Source organism: Cryptotermes secundus, unplaced genomic scaffold, assembly GCF_002891405.2.
Source record: "Cryptotermes secundus unplaced genomic scaffold, Csec_1.0 scaffold519, whole genome shotgun sequence".
In the NCBI taxonomy this organism is placed as follows: domain Eukaryota; kingdom Metazoa; phylum Arthropoda; class Insecta; order Blattodea; family Kalotermitidae; genus Cryptotermes; species Cryptotermes secundus.
The window spans coordinates 4,677-31,735 of NW_019720169.1; the positions used below are offsets into that span (position 1 = coordinate 4,677).

Sequence of the window (27,059 nt, forward strand, 5' to 3'; positions counted from 1 at the left end):
CTTCTGCAGTCCAGACACAGCTGACATATTTCACGTACAGGTATTCATCAATTAATGCACTAGTTGTGTTCCCAAAAGGAGTCACAGGGGGTGCAATGACATAAATGACATCAGGCAGGCCGAATTTTCTCTTCTCCCTTTGCATTCCTCCTCCACACCTGCACAGCATCCTAATCTCACCTCTCTTGATGGGCCAGCAATTAGTTCATACTAAAGCAAATGTTACAGGTCTAAATTAATTGACTGCATTAAAATGAAACATGTTTCGAACTTGCATATACCAAGGAGTACCTGTACTTCTGTGAGTGTGGCATGGAAGAACTCTGTCTTGTTGACAGAACTACATTTTCGCCACTGTCTTATGGAGGCATTACTTTTCAGCATACCCTTCCAGGATGAATGTTACTAATACCAAAGCCCACCAGTGGACGCATCATGATCTACAGTCTTATATCCAGTTTTGTCAAGATCTGGTTTGATTTCTTTCTTCCACCACTTTTGCTTTGCCAAGTGGATGCTTTCCAGCATGTTCCAACAAAAATATTTTATGTATTCGTGTTTCCCCATCTCAGCTACAAGTCCTTGATGCAACTTTCCTGACAAAACTGGAAAGCTGTATAATCATAAAGTTCCTTGCTGGGGACGTTGTGTGCTATAACACTGTGTTGCAGTCTGGCAGGCAGACACCAGGGTTCTGGCGAAACACACTATGCTGCAGTCTGATAGGTGGATACTAATGTTTTGGTGGAATGTGTGCCTCCAGCTTTAGGATGACTCCAGATATCAAGACATTTAGATTTCATAAGTACAGATGTTTGACCTGTTCCCATTCATGAATAATATGCATTGAAGCATCATGCTGTGTTTGCAGTCACAATATGAAATCAGGTCATCCACAAACAGCAGTTTCATTTGGCTGATGATACGGGATATGATACTGTGTAGGTTGGTAGAAGTTTAGTGACATTTCAGAGGAACACAATGCCTTCAGCTTCAATTTTCCACCCTGAAGATGGAAGAAGTATATTTGTCTGCAGTGCTGGTAAAAACAAATTACAGAGCATTACATTTCATAAGACTTGTCTTCAATAATACTGTGGAAAAGTCAGGATGTGATAGAATGTATGTAGCTGAAGTCTACCCTTATGATGGAGACAGTACGTTCCTCCAAAATGTTGGTGGACTCCTACCTGCCTAAACAGCGTCACTTCCAACTTCCTCATGATCACTGCCATGAATATCTCACATCTCACATGTAACATTGGTGTTTGTAGATGGCTGTACTTCCATTTATGAACAAGAAATACTGGCACACTACAACAATGCAGTAATTGTGTTGTACTGAATAAACTGAACTGTGATCAGTAAAAGTAAAAAGGAAGTAAAGCGATCCCTGTACCAGGCCGTGAAGGCCCACAGGGTTGTGAGATGTTGAGGGTCCCACATTATCTACACAATCGGCTCAAAGATGGCGGCAAGGTTGTCAGCCTTACGCGCCAGCTGCGCTCTACTCCCCAGGAAAACTATTTAATTAATTCCTGGTACTCATTTTTGTTAGAGGCTGAGTGAACCCCATGGCCATAGTGCGGCTGGAAGGATTAGGTCAACTGAAAAAAATCCAATGACCTCATCGGGACTTGAACCCGCGACCTTCCGGCTTGTAGCATAGCCCCTCAACCTTCTACGCTACTGTATGCCCCCGAACTGTGATAAGTTCAGATGAATTATGGTACATAATGAAATTATTTCTCAGAGAGTTGTTTGAACAAGTCTTCATCACAGTAGCGAGTCTGTTAGGAAATCTGTACAAATTAATAAGAAATGGCAAGTCTACCACTGCAACCATTTAAACCTATTGGCCTGACACTTCAGTGGCCCTGTCTGGGCTCCAACTGCACGTGGCCACCTCAAGTTCACAGTGAAATGTTTAGTGCATTCAAATATATTATGAAATTAAAACATTTTTATACCATTTTTCCTAAAGCTGATATACATTTAAATACTACACCAAGTGAAACTATTTTATTGTACCTTTCTCAACAGGACACTAACCAATAAAGAAACAAAATCTTAAGTTTATTTGCTAGGTGTGTCATACCGTTTGTTTGAAAACCATTTACAGAAAAATTAATCACCTATGGTAAGGATAGTTAGTAATGACCATCAATTACCATAAGCAGACTGCTCTGAGTGAGAATGTTACAAACTAAAATCAACTCCATACATAATTCCAACATTGCAAGTAAGCACACTAACTGAACAACATATTCTGCATGCACCTAATGGAGTGGGTGTATGTAGGTAAATCAGTAAGTAAGTTACAAATGGATATAGAACTTAAACAAATAAGAGTACTGATCTGAAAAATGCTTTTATTTCTCAACACAATCTCCCTGTACATTGAGGAACTTGTCCCGTCGTTTGACAAGCCCCTGAAAACCAGCAGCATAAAATTCGTTGGGCTGCTGTCGGAACCAGGCAGTAACTTCCCTTTCTATAGCTTCATCGTCAGGAAAATGTTCAGCCAAAGTCGCTTGAAGCAAGGTCGGGGCTATACGGAGGATGCTCGAGGACTTCCCACTTGAAATTTTGCAGCGTCTCATTTGTCTTGTTGTCAGAATGGGGATGCGCATTGTCATGCAAGAGCAATACGCCTTTGGTGAGGAATCCTGGTCGCTTCCGTTGAATGGCCTTGCAAAGTTTTCTAAGGATGTTAAATCCTACTGTCAAATCCTCAGGAACTAAACGTTCCCTATAAAGGGAAGTCACCACCTGGTTCTGGCAGCAGCTCAAAGAATTTTATGCTGCTGGTTTTCAGGGGCTTGTGAAATGATGGGACAAGTGCCTCAATGTACAGGGAGATTGTGTTGAGAAATACAAAGCATTTTTCAAGTCAGTACTCTTATTTGTTTAAGTTCTATATCCATTTGTAACTTGCTTATTGACTTACCCTCATATAATTTTACATGTGTTTCAGTAATATATCAGTGGTGCCTTACAATGATTTGCAGTAGACTGTACATCTTCTAATTCTGTTGCTTGTATAATTTTACAGCTTTTCATACTGGCCTACCACTGAATGAGGGTTTCCTTCTTCTCTTGGAAGGATACACATCACTGTTTAGTGACCAATTTTCAGGGTTGAATGCAACATGGATGGGGGGTGTACAATATTGCTACTGCAATCACGAAAAACCAAATATAATTACTTCATGTCTGATTTAGCTCAGAGGCTGTTCATCTGGCTCAAGTCCTATAAGCAAGCAACTAATCACTAGAAATTGTACTTTTCAGCTTACAGGTGCCAACAGGTAACCTAAGGAACCAGGAGAACCACTGTACTCATTTCAATGTGACATGAAATCTGTGACCTTCCTTCCAATACACATGGGCACTGTCGGCAGCTGCAAGCTGTGTCTTATTTAAAATAGAGATGATATTCCAGACAATAAGAAACAATAAAAACATGAGTTGGTGCCAAAGTTCAGAGTTGGTGCCAGCGTATTTCATGAAGAATTTAAAGTTTTGTTTTCGAGATGGTTGCCCTGAAAAAGAAAGAAATAATATGTAGTATTGCACATGTTAAACTTGAAGACTTCACAAAAACCTCACATGGTCGTTTTCTTCTTGAAAATTAAATCTCATATTCTGCATCAAAAACAGAATTTTTAGTGAAGCTTCACAGTACCAAAGAGGAAAATCTTATTAATCAATCCGTCATTAAAATGACACTTTATGGTCTACAGTCTAGAAATTATAACAAGGTCAGTGATATGCTCAGAGAAAAACAAATATTTACTTTGCGGCAGTATAATCACCAGATGACACTATCAACATTACTACATGGCTTCCCATCTACTCAGCCTTTAAGTTAAAGCTATGAATTACTGTTATTTGCAATGTCAAGATTAGACAAATTTTGAATTAAGTTGACTGGTTTCATCAAGTAATCTGTGTTCTCGTGTCTAAGCCTGTCAGTTAATGAATAGAATTACTTTTTCTTAGTTAGAACTGGCTGTTCTTTTGAATGAACTGAATGAGTGGCAAACAAAAAGGATACTCACGTTTGTTTACTGCCACTAAGGACCACAAATGGAGATTGTGTTTCTTTCTGCTTCTGCTGCAAGAGGCTAAGCGTTCCAAGTGGGGTGTCTGTTGAGCTCATCTGTTTCATCAACTAGAAACAAAAAATATTTGACACTTCAGATGGGGCACATTCTGTTTGCCTTTAAACATGCTGAACTGTTTGCAGCACCTGTCAATGATTATCCTAACAGCTGGCCAAATTTTAAGTTAGTCTGCTGCTTGAAGTCATCAATTTCTCCCAATTTCCAACCCATGGTCTGTGTTCATGTCTGCTAGCCTAATGACAACTGAACAAATATGCTGGGTGCTTTATGAGCAGGCTCTTATCTTACATGCCATAATGTGGCTGTATTCGCTTCTGTCCCAGGACTGAAGCTACTGTGTATGTTTGTAGTCAGTGAAAATGAACACACAAAAGGTGTGGATGGATATCTATCAGCTATATGGAATCATGGGCTTTTAAGATAACCACAATTTACTTCCTTATGGAACACCATTTAGAAATAGCATCAAACTGTTTCACAGAGTCACGGGCAAAGCATCATTCTATAAAACTTTCTAAAAGCTGTAAGATTTGAGGCTTTCACGGCGGTGACTACGAAGAAAGCAGTCTTCTGGGATTTGGTACCGTGTATATGTGGTGTTAACTGACGTTTCGGAGGAACCCTGAAGANCCACTTCATATATACACATGCATAGAAGGGACCACACAGTAATGACCAATAACCACAACATGGAAGCAGAGCAGTTTCTTCATTTATAATTTTAAAACACCTGATGATGACCTTATAGGGGGAAACATGTAGTGAATAACTTTTAGAAAGTTTTATAGAAGAATGTGCTGCCCATGAGACTGTGAAACAATTTGATACAAAATGAGGTGCAGCAGAGTGCTACAATGTAATATTATTTAGAAATAACAGCTCATGGACCAATACTCACTCCTTCCTGTTCATTCTTCTTCATTCGTTTCTCCACTTTATTTTTCCCAGGTCCCTTTCCATGAAACTTATGAGACAGGTATCTGAAATTAGAAACAGAGACAACATTAAGGTCACTGTATTTCAGGATCTTACAGAATGTGGCCATGTTTCCTAGTAACACGTTAACACCCTTTCATCCTGAAGTTTCAGCCAGAAAATAGGGGTATGATCCATACAGAGTTCAATCTATTATTTTGTGAAATAATAAAAATATGTAACATTCTGTTTTCCAACACAACTAACTCATACAGCCAATAACCAGAAATGGGCATGCTACAGCACATTAAAGTCAGCGGGATTGAAATGATTAATGCCAAATATTTTAATAAAAGTACAATGGGACAGTAATAATTTTGAGGCATGTTTCTTCTTAATTCATGCAACCTATCTGCAAAATGAACAATTCTGCCACATTCTATGCCTACACAACAAACTGTATCGAGTACAAAGTATTTACACACTCAAATGTAACAATATGTTGGCTAGTTACAAACTGCAGTGTACAGAATGAGAGAAAAGTAAGTCAAAACAATGAGTACTACTTTAAGCATCTGAGGTGGAATACAATAATATCACCCCCATGATATGGTAATCACGATAGTGCTGGTCAGCAGAGGAACCCTATAATTTAACACGGGCTGTAACAGAGGAACCCTATAATTTAACACAGGCTGTAACCCATGGGGGGGGGATCTTCTGTAGTCCCAAAGCTTTAACTCTGGTAGATCTGAAGGCATCATCTGTGAGCAGAAAAATCTGTAAACAGATGTGACTGAGGACTGAACTCAGAACCTTCTGAATGGGTATAAAAGATTACCCCAAGACCCTTTTGTTAAGGACCTACTACCACACAAAAATTTAGTACACTATATTAAGTGGTTCTAGTGTTGCCTCCAACTCAGTCACCATGTTAATATGGCTGATGGTAGACAACTGAAGGAGCGTGTGAGTGGCACGATGACAATACAGTTTAACATAAATCCATCGGTTGGTTCACACATTATGGTAAGGATGGTATACATAGATGATAAAGAAACAATGTGGTCTTCTCTGTTTCCACTGAAAAACTGCTTTCTCCTTGGAAATTTTTCTTAAAATGACAATTCCTGTGGGAACTTTTTCTACTCTAAAGAATGTACTATCATTGGACAGGCTATCCTCCACCTATCTTAAAAACAGATATGCTATTATCTGTGCTAACCTGAAAGCCTCCTTTGCATTAAGAACATGTCCATCATCATCTATGTAGTCAAGTTTAACATTTGGCTTGTAACTCTCCTTCTCTTTGAAGTCTGAGGTTGGACCACTGTAGCGCTCGCGACGCCCAAACTTTTCATCATCTCTGAAAAAGATAACGCAATGCTGTATATTAAATTCCTTAAATAGTCTTAGCCTCAACAGTAGACTGTCTTGGCCATCGTGTACACCTCCTTAATATCGAGGGGCTCAATCCCGAGACGAGACGAGACTTGCAATCCAGTCATAGAGGAAATGACAAAGTATTCAAAGCTCAGCTATTCTTTACCCTTCAAAACCTCCTACTCTATTTCATAAATAAAGCAAGTGGCTGATCCTTGTGCCCATGACAACTGTCTTCCCTAAGGTCTGCTGCAGAGAAGACTTGACAATTACTGGACAACTTAAGAGGATTCAAGTGGACATGATAAATCTGCATATGCTGATATGCTGTACTCCCTCCAACAATGAGAAGCTAACGGAAGGTACACACCAGAGCACTGAGAACATCTGTCCCTATGGCTCAAATCTTACAGAGGGAAGAGCTGAGTTACCCACTAACAGGAACCTCTCTAGATGCCAGAAGACTACTTGTCTGCTCGTGAGTGCAGTGCAGTATAGTGCAGTGACAAAGCCCCTCATGACCATTCTCTCTATATCCTTTATTCTGAATCTGTGATTATCACTTCCTCTCATCTGACAATGCAACAAATAATCTCAAGACAATGGCAACACTAGCAGGTGTGTGGCTCCATGAAAATGACAGTTCCTTGTAGGCAAAGTCACTCCAACTTTATTACCTTGACATTTCAAGACAATATAAACCTGTATTTAAATTGTTGGTTTTGAGAAGAAGAAATTATTTCTCTTTTTCTTTCACCTATACCGTGCATCAGATCTGAACCAAACTTCATATGATCTGCCCCAGTGGTTCAAAATATGACCAACAGAAATAGCAGTAGGACAAGTACCACGCCCTGCCCACCCTAACTTTCAGTGAGACAGAACAAACAGATAAGCCAACCACATTACAATTTTCCCATGAAAATGTGAAGAAAATTGGCTTAGACTGACTCAGATTGCACAGTGACGGGGCAAACATAGAACAAATAAATGGTAAATCCTGTCTGGAGTTCTCATTTTTGTATGTGTGTGTCTGCATGCATACCACTGCTATAATAGTCACTCTTTCTTTCCTGCCGGCTCATGTATGTGTTACTTACATGTGTGTCTTATCCTCAATTGAGTAGTTCTGAGCTTGTAGATGAGCAAAACGTGAAGCTGAGGGCTTATTCATATCCTCACGCTCCAGATAACCCTTACTGACTGCCAGACGGAGGGCCCCTGCAACTCCTACACCTACATCAGGTTCCACGTCCAAGATCGGCACTTCAGCTGGCAGCATGTCGACTGGAGTCTCATCTGTTTAAATCAGGAAACAACCCAAATGAGCAAGGAATGTTAAATTTACACTACTCATGCCATTCTGAAAGGTATACAGATAATTATTGTAGTAATATAAAAAAATTAAATTCCTATTTGAGGATTCTTCATGGGATTGAAGAAAACCTTACATATATATATGAATATAACTTAACAGGTAATTCCTGTGGTATCGCTGAATCCAAACAAAATGGGGACTGCACATCACTTTCCTCCTCAATCTCTGTAAAATCTGAGACACTAAAATAGGGAAGAACTTATGAAACTGTTCCTACAGCAGGGCTCTCAAATTGAATATCTGCTAAGTTTCTTGCAGTCAGTGAGACTTACAAGCCACAGTTTTATACAATTTTAACTGTGTATCCTTTGGAATGTTTTTATTTACAGCACTTACACCCAACATAAGAAACACCATTACAACTAGTTATCATATACAATTTCTTTGTTGGAGTCCATCACAACACAACAATATAAAGGTCAAGGCTAAAATTAGCTTAGCTACATGTTTTGGCTGTTAAAGCCATCATCAGGCAAACACATGATTACCATATACACACACCACTGAACTGCGATTGTGATAGTGAAGCTGGGTACTTGGTAATTATTGCATTATAAAATACATGGTATAAAAATACAATTAAATTTAAACTTATTATAAAAACAAAAGTTATGGTGCAAAATAAGGTTAAAAATCTTCATGTGATATTCTATATCATGAAGTCAGTTGTTGCAATTTTGTTATATTCCCGCGAACATAATGGCATATTCTAGGCTTATATACATGTAATAAACTGCTTGCAGGCCCATGGTATAGATGTAGTATGGCAGCAATCTATATTCCCTACAGAAGAGACAAAATACATTGTAAGATGAGGGACCGGCTAAACAATTAACGTCAAAACTATACTACACCTATACCATGGGCTTCCAAGCTGTTTATTACATGTATACAAGTCTAAAATATACCATTATGTCTGCGGGAATATAACAAAATTGCAACAACTGACTTCGTGATATAGAATATCACATGAAGAGTTTTAACCTTATTCTACTCCATAACTTTTGTTTTTATAATAAGTTTATGGTTCATTGTATTTTTATACCACATATTTTATAATGTAATAATTATCAAGTACCCAGCTTTACTATCACAATTGCAGTTCAGTAGTGTGTGTGTATATGGTAATCATGTGTTTGCCTGATGATGGCTTTAACAGCCGAAACATGTAGCTAAGCTAATTTTAGCCTTGACCATTCTATTGTTGTGTTGCGACGGACTCTTAATAAAGAAATTGTATATAATAACACAACAGGATGCACGAAATGAAAATTAGTTTGCATATGATATAAAACTTGGCTTCCCAATGTCTGATTACCATCAATACTGACATTAAAAACTGTGACTTACTATATGCTTGTCAAAGCTAAATTAAACTGAATTTTTGTTGTGTGTTGGTTCTGGCTGAATACAAGTGTAAAGACTGTGTGTATATGCTTTGAACTGTTTCTTTCATGTGTAGTTCTTTATTCAAACCTGCCACAGTATGAAGAAAGCAGTCTTCTGGGATGTGGCACCGTGTAGATGTGGTGTTAACCGACGTTTCGGAGGAATGTACAAGTCTGCTTGTACTGTTCTCACGGTCTCTTCGCTTGCGGATTTTATTTTTCCTTCTACCCTGAAGATGGAGGCGATACATTCCTCCGAAACGTCGGTTAACACCACATCTACACGGTGCCACATCCCAGAAGACTGCTTTCTTCATAGTCACTGCCGTGAAAACCTCAAATCTTACTGCCACAGTATGTCTATTATATTTTAACAAATGCCTAGACACAGTATAAAAATCAACACACGATGAACCCTTATTCAATTTCCCATTTTATCCACTACTTTTATTTATAGCAAAAACATAACATGACCCCCTTTCACAAATCCTGATTGCTCTTCTAATAGTATGCATGCAAACAGAAGTGGAAGTGATTCATAACACAACGGAAATTCAATGAAAAATTAATTTTTTTTTCTCACAGAAGACGAATGTGACCTATGTATGGGTGTCTACAGTCCGTAGGAAGACAACCCTAATTTTGCCCTCTACTGCATATTGGCATTCATAACAAATACAACCACTTAATGCCCGCCCCTTCAATGTATTGATGCTGTATCAACTATACGTGCTACCACCTGTCAACTGATAACATGAATGGCATTCATTACATACCAGTACTAATATTAAACATTAAAGATTAATGTGTTCATATTAAAACCCCTAACAAAACTCCAGTATACAATTAAATATGGTACACCATTTGTGAAATCCTTAAAATATATACAATTAAAACCAATATTAAAGTGTAAATGTCTCTTAATTTGAACAGGCCTATGTGGTACATAAAGAATCTGCTAGTGACTCACCAATCTCAACTTCATTCCAAGCTCCACGTTTGCCTTCTTCTTCCTGACGTTTCTTCTCTTCAATCATTTCCCTCTCAAAGTCCTGTAGGTAAATTTCGTATGAGATTAGCAAAATGCAAATGCGCAGTCAAAAAATTACCAATTCAGAATTACCTTGAGACAGACTGACACCTGAACTGCTTACCCACCAATGACTATATAAAAATTACTGCACTCTAAAGTACTGACTACATTGTGTACGATTTGAGCTGCTGTCAGCAGTGGTTTTGAAGAGTTCTGTCATCTGGGATATAATGCCGGGTAGTCTGTCGGAAGTCAACATACATTTTGGAGACACGTCGCCTCCATCTTCAGGGTTGAAGACTAAACCAAGCAAGAAACAAGCACTGGCAGGTAACAAAGCCAATCTTCCTACCTGCTTCATGTCGGCTTCTTGTTTCATTTAGTCATGTTCTGAACTATTTATTCAACCCTATTTCAATTTCACATGCAATTCCTAGTAGCATCTTTTTTACCCTCATAAAATGCACATGGCGAAAAAAAGAAATAAAATATAAAAAGAATGCCTGGATTTGAGATTCTTACAGAGGAGATTGAGAAAAGCACCATCTTCTGGGAAGTAACACCCTCTAAGTCCACTGACATTCCTTCAAAATGCTTATGGACCTCATCACATTATACAATATTTTATTTCAGAATGTACCACTTGTCAAGAAGAAGAAGAAAAAGGTTCTACCATCTCAATTATCACATTCTTATTGTACAATGTACAGTACAGTACAATTGTACAGTATACACAGATGGATAACAACAATAGTGAACTGCTTGAACACTGAACTGGTATTGAAGAACGGTAGAACTAGACTGTCACTGTAACTCAGTGTATCTTCTTATGTAGCCTAGAATCGGACATATAGAAAACGGTTGCGTAATAGGTACTGCTATTGCCGGTTACTGTGTTTATAAGTTCCCTAGCAACCGCTGTTTACTTGCTTCTGCCTAGCAACCGTTGTTTACTTGTCGTTGCTAAGCAATGGCGCTTGTGTTGTCACACTTGCTTGAATGTGGGCAGTTCCCACAAGTGCTTTCCTTTCTAGGATTTCTGTTGGACGTTTCCAGTTCAGTAATTTATATATCCATTATCATGGAATTCACCTGTAATTAAAATATTTTAAAATTCTGTTGCAGCTGCAGTAAGTAACTGTAGATGAGCAATGGACTGTATCTAGTCTCGACACATGCTAAATCAAAGTGCCCTTCCCAAGTGTACATTTATCTGCGGATGGTTGTATTGCACTCACAAGAAGTTCCTGAGCGTCCTCATCCCTGTTGCCAGCCAGACCATAAGTGGGGATGTCACCCAGTGTGCGGCAGAATTCTGCGGTAGCATTCAGCACAATGGAACCACCTTCCGCGTTTCCTTCTGAGTTTCTCTCCAGCACTGACTCTGCCACCTACAAACATCACAAATCACAAACAGTTAAATTATGTAGCTATACAGCATTCTGTTTTGTAGTATCCATAAATGCAAAGCTGTCCTTATGCTTAATTAATTAAGCACTAGATGAAGGTGAGTGGTCAGTTCCGTGCACCTCCCACACCCGGGGAAAGAGCCCCTGGTACCTATTTGACAGGAGGCCATAACAAGTCTCAATAACCAAAATACAAGAAAGGATGATCATATTAAAAAAAAGTAAAGCTATCCCTGTAACAGACCATGGAGGCCCATATGGTTGTGAGATGTCTGGGCTCCCATATATTCTTGACACGTGGCTCACAGATGGTGGTGAGGTTATCAACCTTACACACCCAATGCCCTTTACCCCCAGAAAGATCCCTGGTACTAATTTTTGTTAGAGGCTGAGTTGACCCCAGGGACATAGTGCGGCTGGAAGGATTTGGTCAATTTAAAAATCCAATGACGTCATTGAGAATCGAACCCATGACCTTCCAGTTTGTAGCATGGTAACAAAGGATGATGGTATGACTTACATATGGAGATAAGATTTACTGGTTTGAGGCACACCACAACCTCAGGTTAAATTACAACACAGTTTCCCCACTGTACAATGGTTTTGTACAGTAATCAAAAAGGAAACATCATAATGAACTTTACTACAAAGTTCTGTGTAACATTTTATAACTGGAACATATGGACACTGTGTAGGAACTAAACACGGCACAGGATTCTGTAGCTAGGGACAATTTCATCACCTCCCACCACCGATCCACAGGGCTGCTCCTCTCTTGTCTCAGGGAGAAAAAGCAGAGGCAGGTAAGGAGAAGTTGGCCTTGACTGGTCAAGAGAAATGTCCCCTACTACAGCCAAAGATTTGTGAGAAGGATTATGAAGGAAATCTGTCGATGTGATGTACCTTTTCTATACTGTTCTTTGATTCTTTAACAGCTTCCTGCAGCTTCAGTCTCCGTGCTTTCTTGAGGGCTATCTGTAGCTCCAGTTCGCTGTCGTCGGGCTCAATCTTGATGTTGGACAATATCTCTTCTGGCACTGAAAGTAGTTTCCAGTCATTAATAACATTCAAAACTGCCCCTGCACATTTTCTTTCATGATTTCACAACACAGGTCGTAGCGGAAACTACACTGTATGGCATCAAATGGCTGATGATTAGTAAATAATGTATTCAGAAGCCATAGTGGTCGTCACCTGATTAGAGATACTAATTCCAGCCAGCATTTGCCTGGAGGTACTGTGAAAAACCACTAAAAACCTCAGTCAGATTAGACAGATGCTCTAGCTGAGATTCAAACAAGGCACCCCTTAAATACAGATCATGGCTGTTACTGCTACAGCCAAGCTGCTCAGACCTGTACTCCAAACATCATGCATCCACCAGAATACACTGTGACATGATGGATGAGAGCTGGAATACTGGGCCCAGAAAAGTCGTCCATTGTTAGGCAACAGCCAGCAAACACATTTCCATGCCAACCATAACACTCTACCACATCAACAATGCCCAGTAGGCCACAGCACGACATTGCAATGTATGAGGCTGGCGACCCACGTGACCCTTAATTTCAACAATAAAATGTCTATGGCTGCGGTGTTCTTGGACATCAAAAAAGCCTTTGATACCACATGGCATTCATGCTTGCTGTATAAGTTATCAAAATTGGAATTCTTGAACAGTTTGACCAAACTTACTGGGTCCTTTCTTTCTCAACGTAAATTCAGGGTTTCGGTTAAAGGCAAAATGTCAACCCCAAGAGAAATGCAAGCAGGGGTGCCACACGGTTGTCCTTTCCCCTACTCTTTTCAATTTGTACACAAATGATGCCCCCCCACACATGGTGTTCACATGGTCCTCTTTGTGGACAACACCTGTCGGTATGCGACAGATCGCAAGGAGGGTTTTATCGTTAGAAAACTCCAGCACGGTCTCAGCTCAATGAAGACCTGGTGTGAGCGCTGGAATATTAAAATTAATGAAGATAAGACTCAGGGGGTTTACTTCTCCCGTAGTCATCGAACGCCTGAGTCTTCTCTCACTCTAAATGGATGAAATATTCCATTTGTAAACAGTGCAAAATATCTAGGAGTAATCTTCGATAAGAGAGTTACATGGAGACTGCACATAGAAATGATCGAAGCCAAGGCCTTCAGAACATTCATTAGACTATATTCCCTATTCAAAAGTGAGCGATTGAGCGCTAACATTAAAATGACCCTCCACAAAGCTCTCATTAGATCTGTAATGACTTATGCTAGTCCCGCCTGGGAATTCGCGGCAGACACTCATCTAGTGAAATTGCAGCATTAGCAAAACAAGGTTCTCCGCATCATTGGCAATTTTCCAAGGCGCACACCAGTCCACAATTTGCACATGGCGTTTAAAATCCCGTACGTATATGACTATACAACAAAATTATGCAGGAAACAAGCAGAAGTCATACAAAATCATGAAAATGAGAATGTTCGCAACATCGGACAAAGCGAAGCCTGACACAGAAAGTATAAGAGGCTTAAACTTGGCGGCGGTCAGGCATATGACCGTTCAAGTAACTAGACTGCCATAGTAGTGAATACTACTAGAAATAGGACATAATCTGCTGTACTGAGCCTGGATTGACAGAGGCCTTGTATATATTGTACATAGAAATAGGAATTAAGATTGAATTTGGAAATATATGTAAATACTGACAATGGACTTCCTAATACGGACTATGAGTGACAAATGACAGACCCTATCTCTCGTCAGAGAGGGCGCCCCAAATGAACAGGACAGTAACTTTCATAAAAGAAAAAAAAAATCTGGTCATGAACCCCGGCCGGGGCTCGACACCAAGACAGACAGACTGAAGGACTGTCAGTTGCAATGTGACTTGGAGTTGAGTCTTGAGCTGGAATTCATAGCTGGTGGTTAGCCATGAGCAAATTTCAGGGCCTGCTATGATGCCTTTCAACCATCATGTGACAATATATATAGGGATTACTGACATGGGGCTGCTGGCCTTCTCAAACTGAGTGATCACAGTCGGGCTCCAGCCAGTTTTGCCATGCCGACTGTATTGGCACTTCACACTTCTAGTACATATTATTTAACAAAACTGTACTCACCTGGAACATCCTCAGTTTCCATAGTATCATCATCAATTTCTTGTTTCACTTTAACATTCTCCATTTCATTTGGATCGCCACCTGCAGCATGTTGACTTCCCCTAATGGAGCGAGACCCAAGATCATGAGCCCCCTGACTATCCGGTTCTATATCTTCAGCTTTCAAAGGTTTACGCCGAATCTTCCGTACCTGATAGAAATACTTTCATGTATAAATAGGTAAAACCTTACATCATGATACCAGACCATCATCACAAACCTTCAGAACAAAGTCTGAAATTTCCAGTGGGTTTTAACATTTTGCAAAACAAAATTCTGCATCAGATATTCCTACAAGTGCTACAGTGCTATGAGCTGAGTGCACAATGAGACAGGCATGTGCAATAATGGCAAGACCTAGCTTCTGGATAAAATCTACTGGACTATAAGAAAATACTCTTTATAGTACTACACTATGACACAATGTTAATATTCAGCATCTAAAAAAAGATTTAAAAATCAGGTCAAGGAATGTTTACATTTGTAGTTATAATAATCTTGTACAATGACTTAAATGGTCTCTCAGGAGCTACCTTTGTTGAGCTTATCACACTTCTTTTTAAAAACAAAACAGTGCAAATAGAAGTAACAGCACTAACAAAGGAAGGCAAAATGTACACAATTTGATATGAAAAGTACAATTCTAGTACAATAATTCTAGGAGTACTTGGGAAAATATTCCTTGGAACCACAATAGTCTGCTACACTGACCTTAAATTTTATTTATTTATGAACATTTGGAGTCTGAAGGGAGGAACTGTAACTGTTTATAAATTTATTTACGTTAAGATGATGGGACACGCGGTAGCGTAGTTGGTTGAGGGGCTATGCTACAAGCTGGAAGGTCGCGGGTTCAAGTCCCGATGAGGTCACTGGATTTTTTTCAATTGACCTAATCCTTCCAGCCGCACAATGGCCCTTGGGTTGACTCAGCCTCTAACAGAAATGAGTACCAGGAATTAATTAAATAATTTTCCTGGGGAGTAAAGCGTGGCCGGCGCGTAAGGCTGACAACCTTACTGCCATCTGTGGAGCTGATTGTCTAGATAGTGTGGGACCTTCAACATCTCACAACCCTACGGGCCTTCATGGCCAGGTACAGGGACATCTTCACTTACTTTTTTTTACATTAGAGTCTGAATTTTTGTTATATATGTGCAGGGTTTTATGTGGGTTATTCAGCACAAGTCACATTTTTTTAATAATTTTTAGAGCTCTTCATAATTTTGTTGAAACATCAAAATTATTCAGCTTATAAAATAAATTATACTCAACATCACACAGCTCTCGTATGCCGAGTGCCATTAAACTAAAACAACAAAAACTGGTGTATGTACAGAATTAATTTTGAACTTTGATCAAAGATAATTAAATATTTGTACACTTTAAACTGGATTATATGTATTATGACTGATAACGACTATTACTGCCCAATATTAGAATTCTTTTATTGTGGCCCATGCTTAAGAAGTTGTACACTTCTAATGTACAATCAACTGACTGTTTCATACTGAAGATGTAACCAGGCCATGTCAGATGGTTACATCATGACTACCTCAGAGACCTCAGGGTGGTCCGTGTAATATTCGTGGTGGACAAAGTAGCAAATTCTTCAAATAATTGGTCTTCCTCTGACAAACATCATTTCATCAACGTTCGACTGTTATTTAAAATTTCACATACCTTCTTCTTGGGCTTCTTGAACTTAACTGACATTTCTTCCTCTGTGTAATATTCTGCAGCCAACTGAGGGGCAGGAAGATCTAGAGAGACGAGTGTCTTTCCACGGAGTTTCTCTCTCACAGCCTGCAAGTTCCGATGTTTCGCAGCTTCTGACATCTCTTCGCCCAAGGCAAAGCTTGACGTCTTTTCACCCTGTATCTCCTCATCATATTTACTTAATATGGATGGTTTGTCTTCAAACTCATCATCTTCTCTGTAGACATCGTAACCATGTAAGCTAGGCTTCAGTTTCTTCTTTTCTATGTTCTAGAGGGGGGGAAATAAAGACACAGATCAAACATACATACAAAAAAAAAAAAGCCCTTTAATCAGGACAGTCACTCAGCCATTCTCCCTACCATATTATGACTCAGCATTCCGAAACTCATGGCTGTGTAGAATTTAAATGTGGACATCACCATTACATGTATCTGAGAGGTCAGCAAGAACAGTTACATCTTGGTCAGAGCAACATCACAACAGTGATATGCCATGACAATGCAGAATGACATCTCATTACAATTAAAGAGCTTTTGTAGCAGTTCAGACAGAAAACATATAAGCTTCTGTCTACAGACCAGAATATATATATATAAAGTTTCAACCTCAACGATGAACTTCTGACATTCGCACACATATTTCTTATACAGTATTAAAAAGGTAAAGATGCCATGAAGGCATAGGGAAGTGGAGGTATAGCTTCACCATTCTTGACCTCAGCACTAGATGGAGGTAAAATTAGGAGTACGCAATTACCTTTCTGTACCGTTCATCATCCATCATGTTGACATTCACAAGGACATCATCACCTTCTTCCAATACTCCCTGATCTTTCAGTGTTAATATCACAGTCTTCCCTTCAGAGAATCGATCCTGGAACACATGACAAGCGGCTCATTATTGTGTAAGCTTGCTAACAACTCTGAAGTGTAATCGCAACTAATTAACGCAATATTCCAAATATGGAAAATGTGCTTCTCTGAATATTCATACTAGCATAATACTCACAACTGCATGTTCCACTCTGAGGCCTTTCAGATCTCGGGATGAATACGCCTGTCTGCGTTCATTCCTCATCTCATCCTCCACCAGGTCACCCACGCCAAACTCTGCATCCAGCTCCTCAAGGGCTTTTGCCTGTGGAAACAAGATTTGTCATTTTAACACGTTTGGCTGAATGGAAATACAGCAGACAGACAAACAAAATTACTTCCACTGAGTAAGGGTAAACACTCGTCTCTGCCAAAACCTTTTGCTGTGTATTAGCGTTTTGTTTCATAGTAAATCTGAACAAGAGAAAATGCAGGCGACTCTCAGGGGTAATAGAAATATGTTGGCTGAATGATTTTCTCTGCACAGAGGCTTAAAAAACTTCTGGTTTTACACAGCACAGCCAAGGGTTCTTGCTTTGAACGGGCATCAAAAGAAATGCTGAATGCTATTGTCTTATTTATTTACTTATGCTTTATTTAATGACATTCCATTAGTTCAGACTGTAGAGTCAAATGCTAAGATGGAGAATAAGGCACTGGGCAGAAAGTGGAAGGAACCAGGGCTGTGGCCAAATTTGTGACACTATTCTGGCATTTTCCTGGAAGGACAGAGGAAACCTACAAAAAACCTCACTCAAGATAGCTAGTCCCCAGGCTGAGATTCGAAGCCCAGATCCTGAGAATATAAAACAGTAAGGCTATTCACTCAACCACAAAGTTCAGTGATTACTATTGTTCACTCCCCACAGAAGATCCATTTTCATGCATCTGATGACAAATGGTCAAATATTCCCCTCACAAGTTAAGTTCAAGATGAAACACCCAGGAGTCCCTGGATTTATAACATATGAAAGAGTTTCAAAACAGTTCTTACCTGTTTCTCAGCCTGCGCCCTTTCCTCTTGTACTCTGCGACTCCGAGCCACCCAAGCTTGAGCTGAGTCATCCTCTTCATCTGACTCACCCAATGGAGTAACATGAGATAATTTTGATTCAATTTGTCTCTTTTCCTTATGTTCCGTTAATCTTTGCTTCACTTTCTCACTTTGAATCTTCTGAGATATATTCTCTGCAACAACAAAACAAGAAAATTAATTTCAAAATAACAGTTTAAAAGCTGAGCGGCAGTAAACAACACAGCATGCCACAAACACATACAGGACAACATCAAAGAACCCTCTCCTCGAGAACGACAAGGCGGCACACGTTCGGCCCCTGTCAAGAGAAATAATAAGAAAGACGACACGAACCTACTTGGTTTATAAATTCCAATAAAATCTTAACAAACAGTTACAAATATTTTAATGTATTGGAACAGCCGCTGCAGTTGTAAAAACTTCAGATTTTATATCCAACTGTATATTATTAATATTATATGTATATATTTTAACGTTCAGAACATATATTGTAATAGTAACTTCCAACTTTATTGATGTAAAGGTGTCCTTCTGACAATGGTCTCTGAAGACCGAAACATGTAAGAGCATAAATAATTGAAATAAGAAAAATCTTCACCAGTCATACTAGATGGAACTGTTTAACTTTTCATGGTAAACAGTTCAATTTTAACAAAATAATAATTTTTCCTTAACCATTATGACTTTCACTAGTCCACTTATAAATGGTTGTGTCCAGTGACATGTGACATTTCATACGCCACTGAGTGCAATCTGGCACTAGTTATTATTCTAAAACAGATGACTTACCGGCTGGTTTGTGAACAAATTCTCCCATGTCAGTACCACCTTCCTTCTCGACCTCCTTTTTCTTTTCTGGGCCATCTTCTTTAAATGCTGGAATGTCCTCAATTCGAAGTGGCTTAAGTCCAAGTCGGGCCCGCAACTTGTTTGTTTCTTCAATGGACAAAGACTGGTTAGATTTTGAGCTGACAGGTGGTGCGGGGCTCTCACCAATCGATATTGCAGGTGGAGGTGGTGTTGATGGTCGAGAGATTTTGGGGGGTGGGGGTACCACAACAACGTCATCTGAAATCAAAAGAAGCAACTTCTTGCAATATCTGTTTTGACATCCAACATGCAACCCCGATTAATATCATTTCACATGAATATGATCTTGACTGAAACATGTACATTTATAAAACTGTATTCTGTTTCCACATAGAACTGACATGTCATAATACATAAATATGAATCAACAATATTAAATGTTACAGAGGAAAGGCAGTACCATCAAAGTTCTCATACCTTACTTGCCCTGCAGGAAGAATTGGCCAATGGAGAACCAAAACTTCAAACATTAAAAGAGGCAGACATAATTCAATCTGCAAAGTTACACTTCGTTTTCAACTTTTCAACTTCTGTGTCACATACTCTTAAACAAGACATTTACCAGCAAGTCATAAGATCAGACAAACTTCATTCTAGTGCAGTCGTCAACATATGAAATGTTCTCTGAAAAGTAAGTTCTGCACAAATGGCAAAATGTTTCATAAATAGTTTACTTACTGATGAATGACAGATCAACTGGTACTACAGTTTTCATTCTATAGAAAGAAAATTTAATATGCAATTCAAATATTGTACTTAAAACTCAAAATAAAAAGGGGGAACTGATTTAATAGGACGGAAATGAACATAGCATCTGATATGATTTAACAAGTTATTTTATAAGAATAAGCCATTCAAATGCCTGTTGGCATAAGAACTCCAGAAGAACAGAATCTGAAATCCCGTAGTGAAAAAGTAGAAACTTAAATTTTTTATATTACTAACAATTCTGTAAAAAAGTTATAAAACAAATGTAAACCAAAACATAACAGAATGCTTGTTAACTCTTACAACATGCTACTTCATTGCAACTGTAATCAACTGTAAAAATGACACAGTCCAGTTTTCAGAAATCTATCTCTAAACACATTTACTTCAGGAACCCAAGGTCCACAAAGTCAGAAAGTACTTAACACGGATCCTGCATAAATGCTGGGCTCCATGATAGTACACATACAGGTAAATTTGAAATTTTTGCTTTGACCAGAAAGTTAAGGAATATTTTGAAGATACTACTCGTTATCAATCTATGAGGACATCACTATTTGTAAAAATTCATTATGGGGTGAAAGATCACAGCGCAAATCCACTATGCTAAAGTCATATTACATACAGAATACAGTTTAAAAATACATACTTTACACAATGTTGCATGTTTTAAAGCACAGGAGACCGTGCAAAGTTTCTCTTTGCCTTAAAATTGAAACTACTCTTATTCTATCCTTTGGGACAAGATATTCCCATAAAATGTTTTGTTAGTACTAACATGTACAGTACAGTGACTGGCTGGATGACTGAGGCGTTGGAGTTCGAGTCCTAGCAGGGTCAAGATTGGCTCCGAGTACTGGGGCCTATTTCCTGGGGGTTAAGCGGCCGGGGCGTGAAGCTGACCACTCACTTCCAACAAGTGCCAAGGTCAAGAAAATGTGGATCTATTCATCCACTCCCCCATATGCCATCATGGCACAGTGCATAATCAGTTAAAACACAGGGACAACTTTACCCTTTACATTTCAGTAGAGTACTATGTTCTGGGATATAACATGGTGCAGCCTGTTGATAGTCACCTGCTTTCAGGCTGGTACCTTGCTTGGCTTATTCTTTGACCCTGAAGATGGAGGCAACATGTTCCTCCGAAACATCAGTTGACTTTTAAACGGACTATAACTCAGAAGACAGTACTCTTCATAACCGCAGCTCTGAAAACCTCAAATCCTACATACATTTAAGCAGTTCAAACACAAGATACGTGACATGAAACGTCACACAACTTTAACAAATATGTGCAACCAGTTACATCCTGCATTTTCTGTCTCTTTTTCTTTTTTTTTTGCATTCCTTAATTTCAGGGTTAACAAGATTTCTACCACTCTGAAAAAAAGCAGAAAGTTTATACATAACACATGAAGCCGACATTGGTTCACACCTTCAACATTAATAACAAACAGCATAATAAACAGAACTAAGAAGAATGATTAACTCAAATGTACATATAGCAGCATAACAAACAAACCCTTCAAACATGCCAACTGTGGGCTAAGATGTGACACTGAGTGGCCTGGTTGGGCCCACTGTACACTCCTGAAAAGTGAAAGAGAAGGGAACACTGGCGAAACAATGATTCGATCCACAGAAACGTGTGATTAAAGGGGTGGTTGATTTCCACAGCCCTGTAAAGATTACAGTCTTGTGAGATGTGATGCCACGTAGCTTAGTGTTGAACAGGTTCCTCCAACACACTAGTACTTACCTACTGAATTACATGATATTTCATACCACGTAACCACAATCGTGGCTGTCCAGTCTGTTCTAATGGTTAACCACCTTTCTCTGTAATTAGTGATTCTTACATTTACTGAATAAAGACATACAGTAAAACTTGGTTATAGCAACATCGGTTTCTGCGACACCTTGTCTATTGCGTCAAATATTCAATGGTACGAACTAATTCCTCATAAAGCAACTGTTTTTATACCCTGCTTAGCACGACATGCACAAATGCATCAACCTCGTATGTAACATCATTTTCATTCCTGAATTTCTCTGATATGGACATTGAACGTAATTTAGANAGTTACAACAACATTAGTTTATAACGACACTACTTTTAGGTCCCTTTGATGACGTTATAAGCAAGTTCTACTGTAGTTCCCTTCATACAGATCTTTGAATCTGCGTAACAGTGTGTAAAAACGTAATATTTGCTACTTGAATTTTGTTGGCATCTCTCCTTCTTAATCCAGCTTCACGTAATGATAAAAATATGGGAACTGCCAACATTTTACATAATATCAACCTCCTCTTTTCCCTACTTTGTTATTTTAATGGTCTATCATCAACAAATTTCCTGATGACAATGTATTAAATTATTTACGTCAGAGTTAGCTTCGTAAGAAATGTCATATCACAGTCAAAATACAGAACTTGAAACTTGTTCTACAATAAAATTTAAAATAATTATTTTACAGTGGACCAGACATTCACATTAAACTGTTCACCAAGATTTTGTAAAATAAAGAGAGACTTACTGATTTCTGAATGGCCATCTGAATTTTGTATTTATTTAGGAAATATTTTTCATTTAACTTCACACCTGGTCTGGCTGGCTACTTTTGTTTCCTTAAAACGTCATTCTGATAAAGATTACTACCCTTTCCTGATTTACTTCACACCATTTTATTAACCACAGGCTATTCCAATACTTCGTTAACTGAAGTGCATTATAACCAGGGCCTGGATTTTGATGACATGTCATCTTTTTTTTCCTTGTATCCTATGTGATGCTCTTAAATATATAAATCTCAGATATGAGCCGCTGGTTACAGAAATGTAAATTTTATAGGTAATTTTTTTTACTTTTAAGGGTATTTCTTGCCATTTTTGGCCATTTTAGGGAATTTTTCTTCATTTGTTTTCTGAAATATGAATAATATGGAAGCGAAGTGTTCTTTCTTTTCTCTTTTAAGTCATTTTTCTGGATTTTTTGGTCATTTCATGTCATTTTTTTAATATTTTCAGGTCATCAAAATCCGGGCCCTGATTATAACACATAAATATATGGGGCATCTTAAAAAAAAAACTCCAGGGTAATATAATATTAAGACAAAGGATTAGAACAGTGCAGATATGGAAACTGCAACAGATTATGCCAAATTTGACACATGAAATCAGTCCAATCCAACACTTCACAGATTTTAGTATGAATGAAATAAACTCAGAGGGAAATGTGGCATTCTTCTACGACAAATCGGTACAAAAAAACATGGGATCCATTCTCCCACCTATAACAATTACGACAATATCTGAACTCAGTCCACACCCTGGTCAGCAACCCAGGTGTCACTGCTGCTACCGTCACTGTGCTTCCATGCTGCAAATCCTGCAAACCGTCAGCTCATTTGACATACTGTAGCGTGTTTGGGTGTGTCACGCTACAAATAAGTTTATGCCGTGGTATTTTATATGGCGAATTTATTCCACTCGCTCACCTTACACACCTTACAATCATTAACTCTTGCAGTGTTACAATTACTGCTTACACAATGTCTCGGCCGGTACTGGACTGCTTTCTTTAGCGGTTGGATCCAGACTAACTGTGCGAATGCATTCAACCCCGTTTTATAACCTGGATTCCAGACACGTTACATTGCTCCCTTCTAAAGGTTGTTCGTCCCCGAACAGCCTAAAGGTTCTCCCTCGGTTTCGATTCCGCGGTGTTCTGCTGGCAACGTCTGCACTCGGTCTTGGTGTCCTTTGCGCGTCTTTTTGCGCTGTTCATTGTACCACATCCACCCCTCTCTTCAGTGGTGCTCGCCCCGAGCACTCCCGTAGCCGAGAATTTGTCGATCGCGTTATTTTACATTCATTCTTTGCTCATTCAGTCTTCATTCGTCCATGCGGGGAGGCCGGTACTTCCATTACCGGTTCCTCCCATGCGGGCCATTTTCCTTTTTCCGTTTTGGAGGGGGTCGACCCCTCCACAGTGTCCAATTCAGGTACCGACGCTCCGAAAAACGCTGATACCTCCTCAGTGTCGATTCTCTCTCCTTCCGCAACCTACAGAATATCCTAGTTGCTCCCTTCATGATTTTCAGCTCTAGCGTCTTCTTGAGGGTCTTATGGGCCGGCCCTATTTCTCCCAGAGGTGGTAGGTGTCCTGAGCTGCACCCTCCCATATTGATGGGGGTTGCTCTCTTCTTTTTCTCGTATAGTGACCGCTTGCCGCCTCGATCCTTGATGCCGTCTTTACATTCCGGTCTCGTTTGATATCTCATGCCAAACATCCGTTTTTTGGGGATCCTAGTTACCACATCGCCATTGTTTTGTCCGTAACGCCTGTGTCCTGCACGGCATGTTATCTTTATTCCGGTGGCGGCCACTTCTTTCCGCTGGCATCCGAAGGTTCTCTGGGGAGTTTCCTTCTTGAAGGCATTTCTCCAACGTCGTGCCACTGTCGCGCGACGGAATGTCTTCCTGCGGTTTTTCTTCCGCCGTGCCACTTCCACGCGGCGGCTAGTTCCTCTGTGGGCGACGGCCATTTCTTTGTGGGGCCCATGAATTACCCGCGTTGAATCCTTCGCTTTCTGACGGCGGCGCTCCGCGGCCAGTTTCCTGTCCCTGCGCCGTTTCCTCGGTTCTCCGACCGGCATTATCGTGGCGTCTAGTACGGGGACCTCTCGATGCTCCACTACGGACTGCATCACATCTACATGGGGCTTAATCTTCCCTGCATCTGCCTTCATCGCTTCTCGGCAGGCTGTCGTCCTTATGTCGTTTTCGGCCGCTAACTCCTTGTGGCTGCCGTTTCCCCAGTTGTCCATCATGGCGGCCATTTCTTCTCGCCATACTTTTCTATCGGCCTCTAATATCGCCACTAGGCGTTCAAAAATAATTTCCATCTCCATCGTGCGGTAGTACAATTCGTTGGGGCGTGTTCAAGTTCGTAAAACTTCTGACACCAGTGTTGCCTGTTTGGGTGTGTCACGCTACAAAGAAGTTTACGCCGTGGTATTTTATATAGCGAATTTACTCCACTCGCTCACCTTACACACTTTACATCATTAACTCTTGCAGTGTTACAATTACTGCTTACACATTGTCTCGGCCGATAATGGACTGCTTTCTTTAGCGGTTGGATCCAGACACTAACTGTGCGAATGCATTCAACCCCGTTTTATAACCTGGATTCCAGACACGTTACAATACATATTACATGACACCACAGGAAAGAGCTGAGTGGGTTCAAGGCAAAAATTCTTGGGGACTGTGGAATGGGCCCACCTCTTCCTACCACTGACATGTGAAACACTGGCATGGCAAACAGCACCACAGTGTTGCTCCAAGCATCCGCACTGCACTGTACTGCTCAGTACAACAGAACATGACATTCTTTGCCATTCAGTAATATCTGCAATGTTCTAATTTCTTGGATCACTAAGCATGTCTGCTTCAAACCCTGGCGTTACTGATATGGGTGCCAGGTCAGAGCGGAACTGATGAAAATGAGAATGCTGGACAGTTAGTACCTGAACCAGAAGTTTCCAAGAAGGCCATCAGGGACTGGGTGAGAGAACACAGCAGGACACAAGCATGTGAAGGATTCTCTCCTTAAGGATCAGGAACTATTAACATAAAATAGGAACCAGCAGGCATGGGTGATGGGACTACTTACAGGATACTGTAGCCTTAAAGAATACCTTTTCACGCTGGAATTAATACACAGTCCCACATGTCAAAAATGCCAGAACAAATATGACACACCCTAACACAGTGTGTGACTGTGAGGTCCTAGCTAACCTAAGACTGTTACTTAGGATTTCACTTCATGAAACCAAGTGACTACCTAATCCTCTCATGAAGCAAAATACTGCACTTCAACCAAAGTGCAGGACTTCACGCACATTTCCCTACTGGTCATCATGGTAAAAGTTCCTTGACCAATGCCATAAAGTTGTGAGTAGAAAAGTTATGACCGAATTCTTCCGCATTAAAAAAGAAACCTCCAGGCAATGTGCATACAGTGCGATTGCCACAGAATACTGAGGCAATCAGACATGAGGCATTCTGTTGCTCTAGGAATATCTGATTGTAGTACAAAGAGGATTTTACATAAGGACCTAAATTTCAATCCATACAAAATGGTGGTGGTGAATGAGTTAAGTGACTGTGACATGGCAAACTGTAGAACAGTAACTGAGCGTTTAATCAGAATTCTGTCCAATGATGTCATTACCGTTAACACAGATGAAGCATACTTCAACTTATCTGGCTGTGCCAGAAGAAGAGTGGCAAACTTCGGAGTCATAGGCCCTTATTTCTTTGAAGATGAAGGCGATAAAATATATGTGGAATAAAATGGCTTTCAATCTCATTCATTTTGTAACAATTAAAAATTAAAATGGAATTTCACTGCTTTATATACTTTTGAAAATTGTCAAGGTCCTTTACCACACCCTAATTTTCAAAAACCTCTATCCTGAAGGCAAGGCAGGAGGTTCCTCTCATATACAGTGCATATCTCTCACATTACGTAATGTCTGGCACACATGATCCTCACATTCACCAATGTGACAATGTCTGCAAGAAATAATTTTATTGGATTGAAGTGAGAAAACTTGATCCTGCAAGTCTGCCATCCTTCCCTAAGTTCATGATTGCCCCATATTTTGTACACTTCCCTTTTCCTGGGACTGTGATAGTTATAAAGTGAAGATCAAAATCTGAACACTTTTCTGATTCAAGGGCACAGTCAAAATGCACAGCATACTGCCTTATTTCCTTTCCATTATCATGTTTACATTAAAACTGATTTTTATAATAAAATGTGTGAACTCAAAATACTGAGATATTTAATACTGTGTCTGCAATGAGAGGGGGCACGCGGTAGCATAGTTGGTTGAGGCACTATGCTACAAGCCGGAAGGTCACGGGTTCAAGTCCCGATGAGGTAATTGGATTTCTTTCAATTGACCTAATCCTTCCAGCCGCACTATGGCCCTGGGGTCGACTCATCCTCTAACAGAAATGAGTACCAGGAATTAATTAAAATTATTTTTC

General features: G+C 39.7%; 1 protein-coding gene across 2 annotated transcripts in view; it reads right to left on the bottom strand.

Moving 5' to 3' along the window:
- Window positions 1-2,894: 2,894 nt before the first annotated feature.
- Window positions 2,895-27,059, bottom strand: part of LOC111867691 (U4/U6.U5 tri-snRNP-associated protein 1) — a 30,587-nt gene continuing 6,422 nt past the window's right edge. Inside the window, exons 2-15 of one of the 2 annotated variants that reach the window (XM_023857754.2) lie at window positions 19,203-19,481; window positions 18,372-18,565; window positions 17,514-17,642; window positions 17,262-17,378; window positions 16,467-16,772; window positions 14,745-14,934; window positions 12,540-12,673; window positions 11,466-11,618; window positions 10,165-10,246; window positions 7,529-7,727; window positions 6,271-6,411; window positions 5,029-5,110; window positions 4,065-4,177; window positions 2,895-3,545 (exon numbers count right to left, since the gene is read on the bottom strand). In XM_023857754.2, the coding sequence (XP_023713522.1) occupies window positions 3,518-3,545; window positions 4,065-4,177; window positions 5,029-5,110; window positions 6,271-6,411; window positions 7,529-7,727; window positions 10,165-10,246; window positions 11,466-11,618; window positions 12,540-12,673; window positions 14,745-14,934; window positions 16,467-16,772; window positions 17,262-17,378; window positions 17,514-17,642; window positions 18,372-18,565; window positions 19,203-19,481 (2,147 nt within the window). In that variant the 3' untranslated portion in view covers window positions 2,895-3,517. Of the gene's footprint in view, window positions 3,546-4,064; window positions 4,178-5,028; window positions 5,111-6,270; window positions 6,412-7,528; window positions 7,728-10,164; window positions 10,247-11,465; window positions 11,619-12,539; window positions 12,674-14,744; window positions 14,935-16,466; window positions 16,773-17,261; window positions 17,379-17,513; window positions 17,643-18,371; window positions 18,566-19,202; window positions 19,482-27,059 lie in introns of those variants that run through there. The other variant, XM_023857762.2, reaches the window with a different exon arrangement.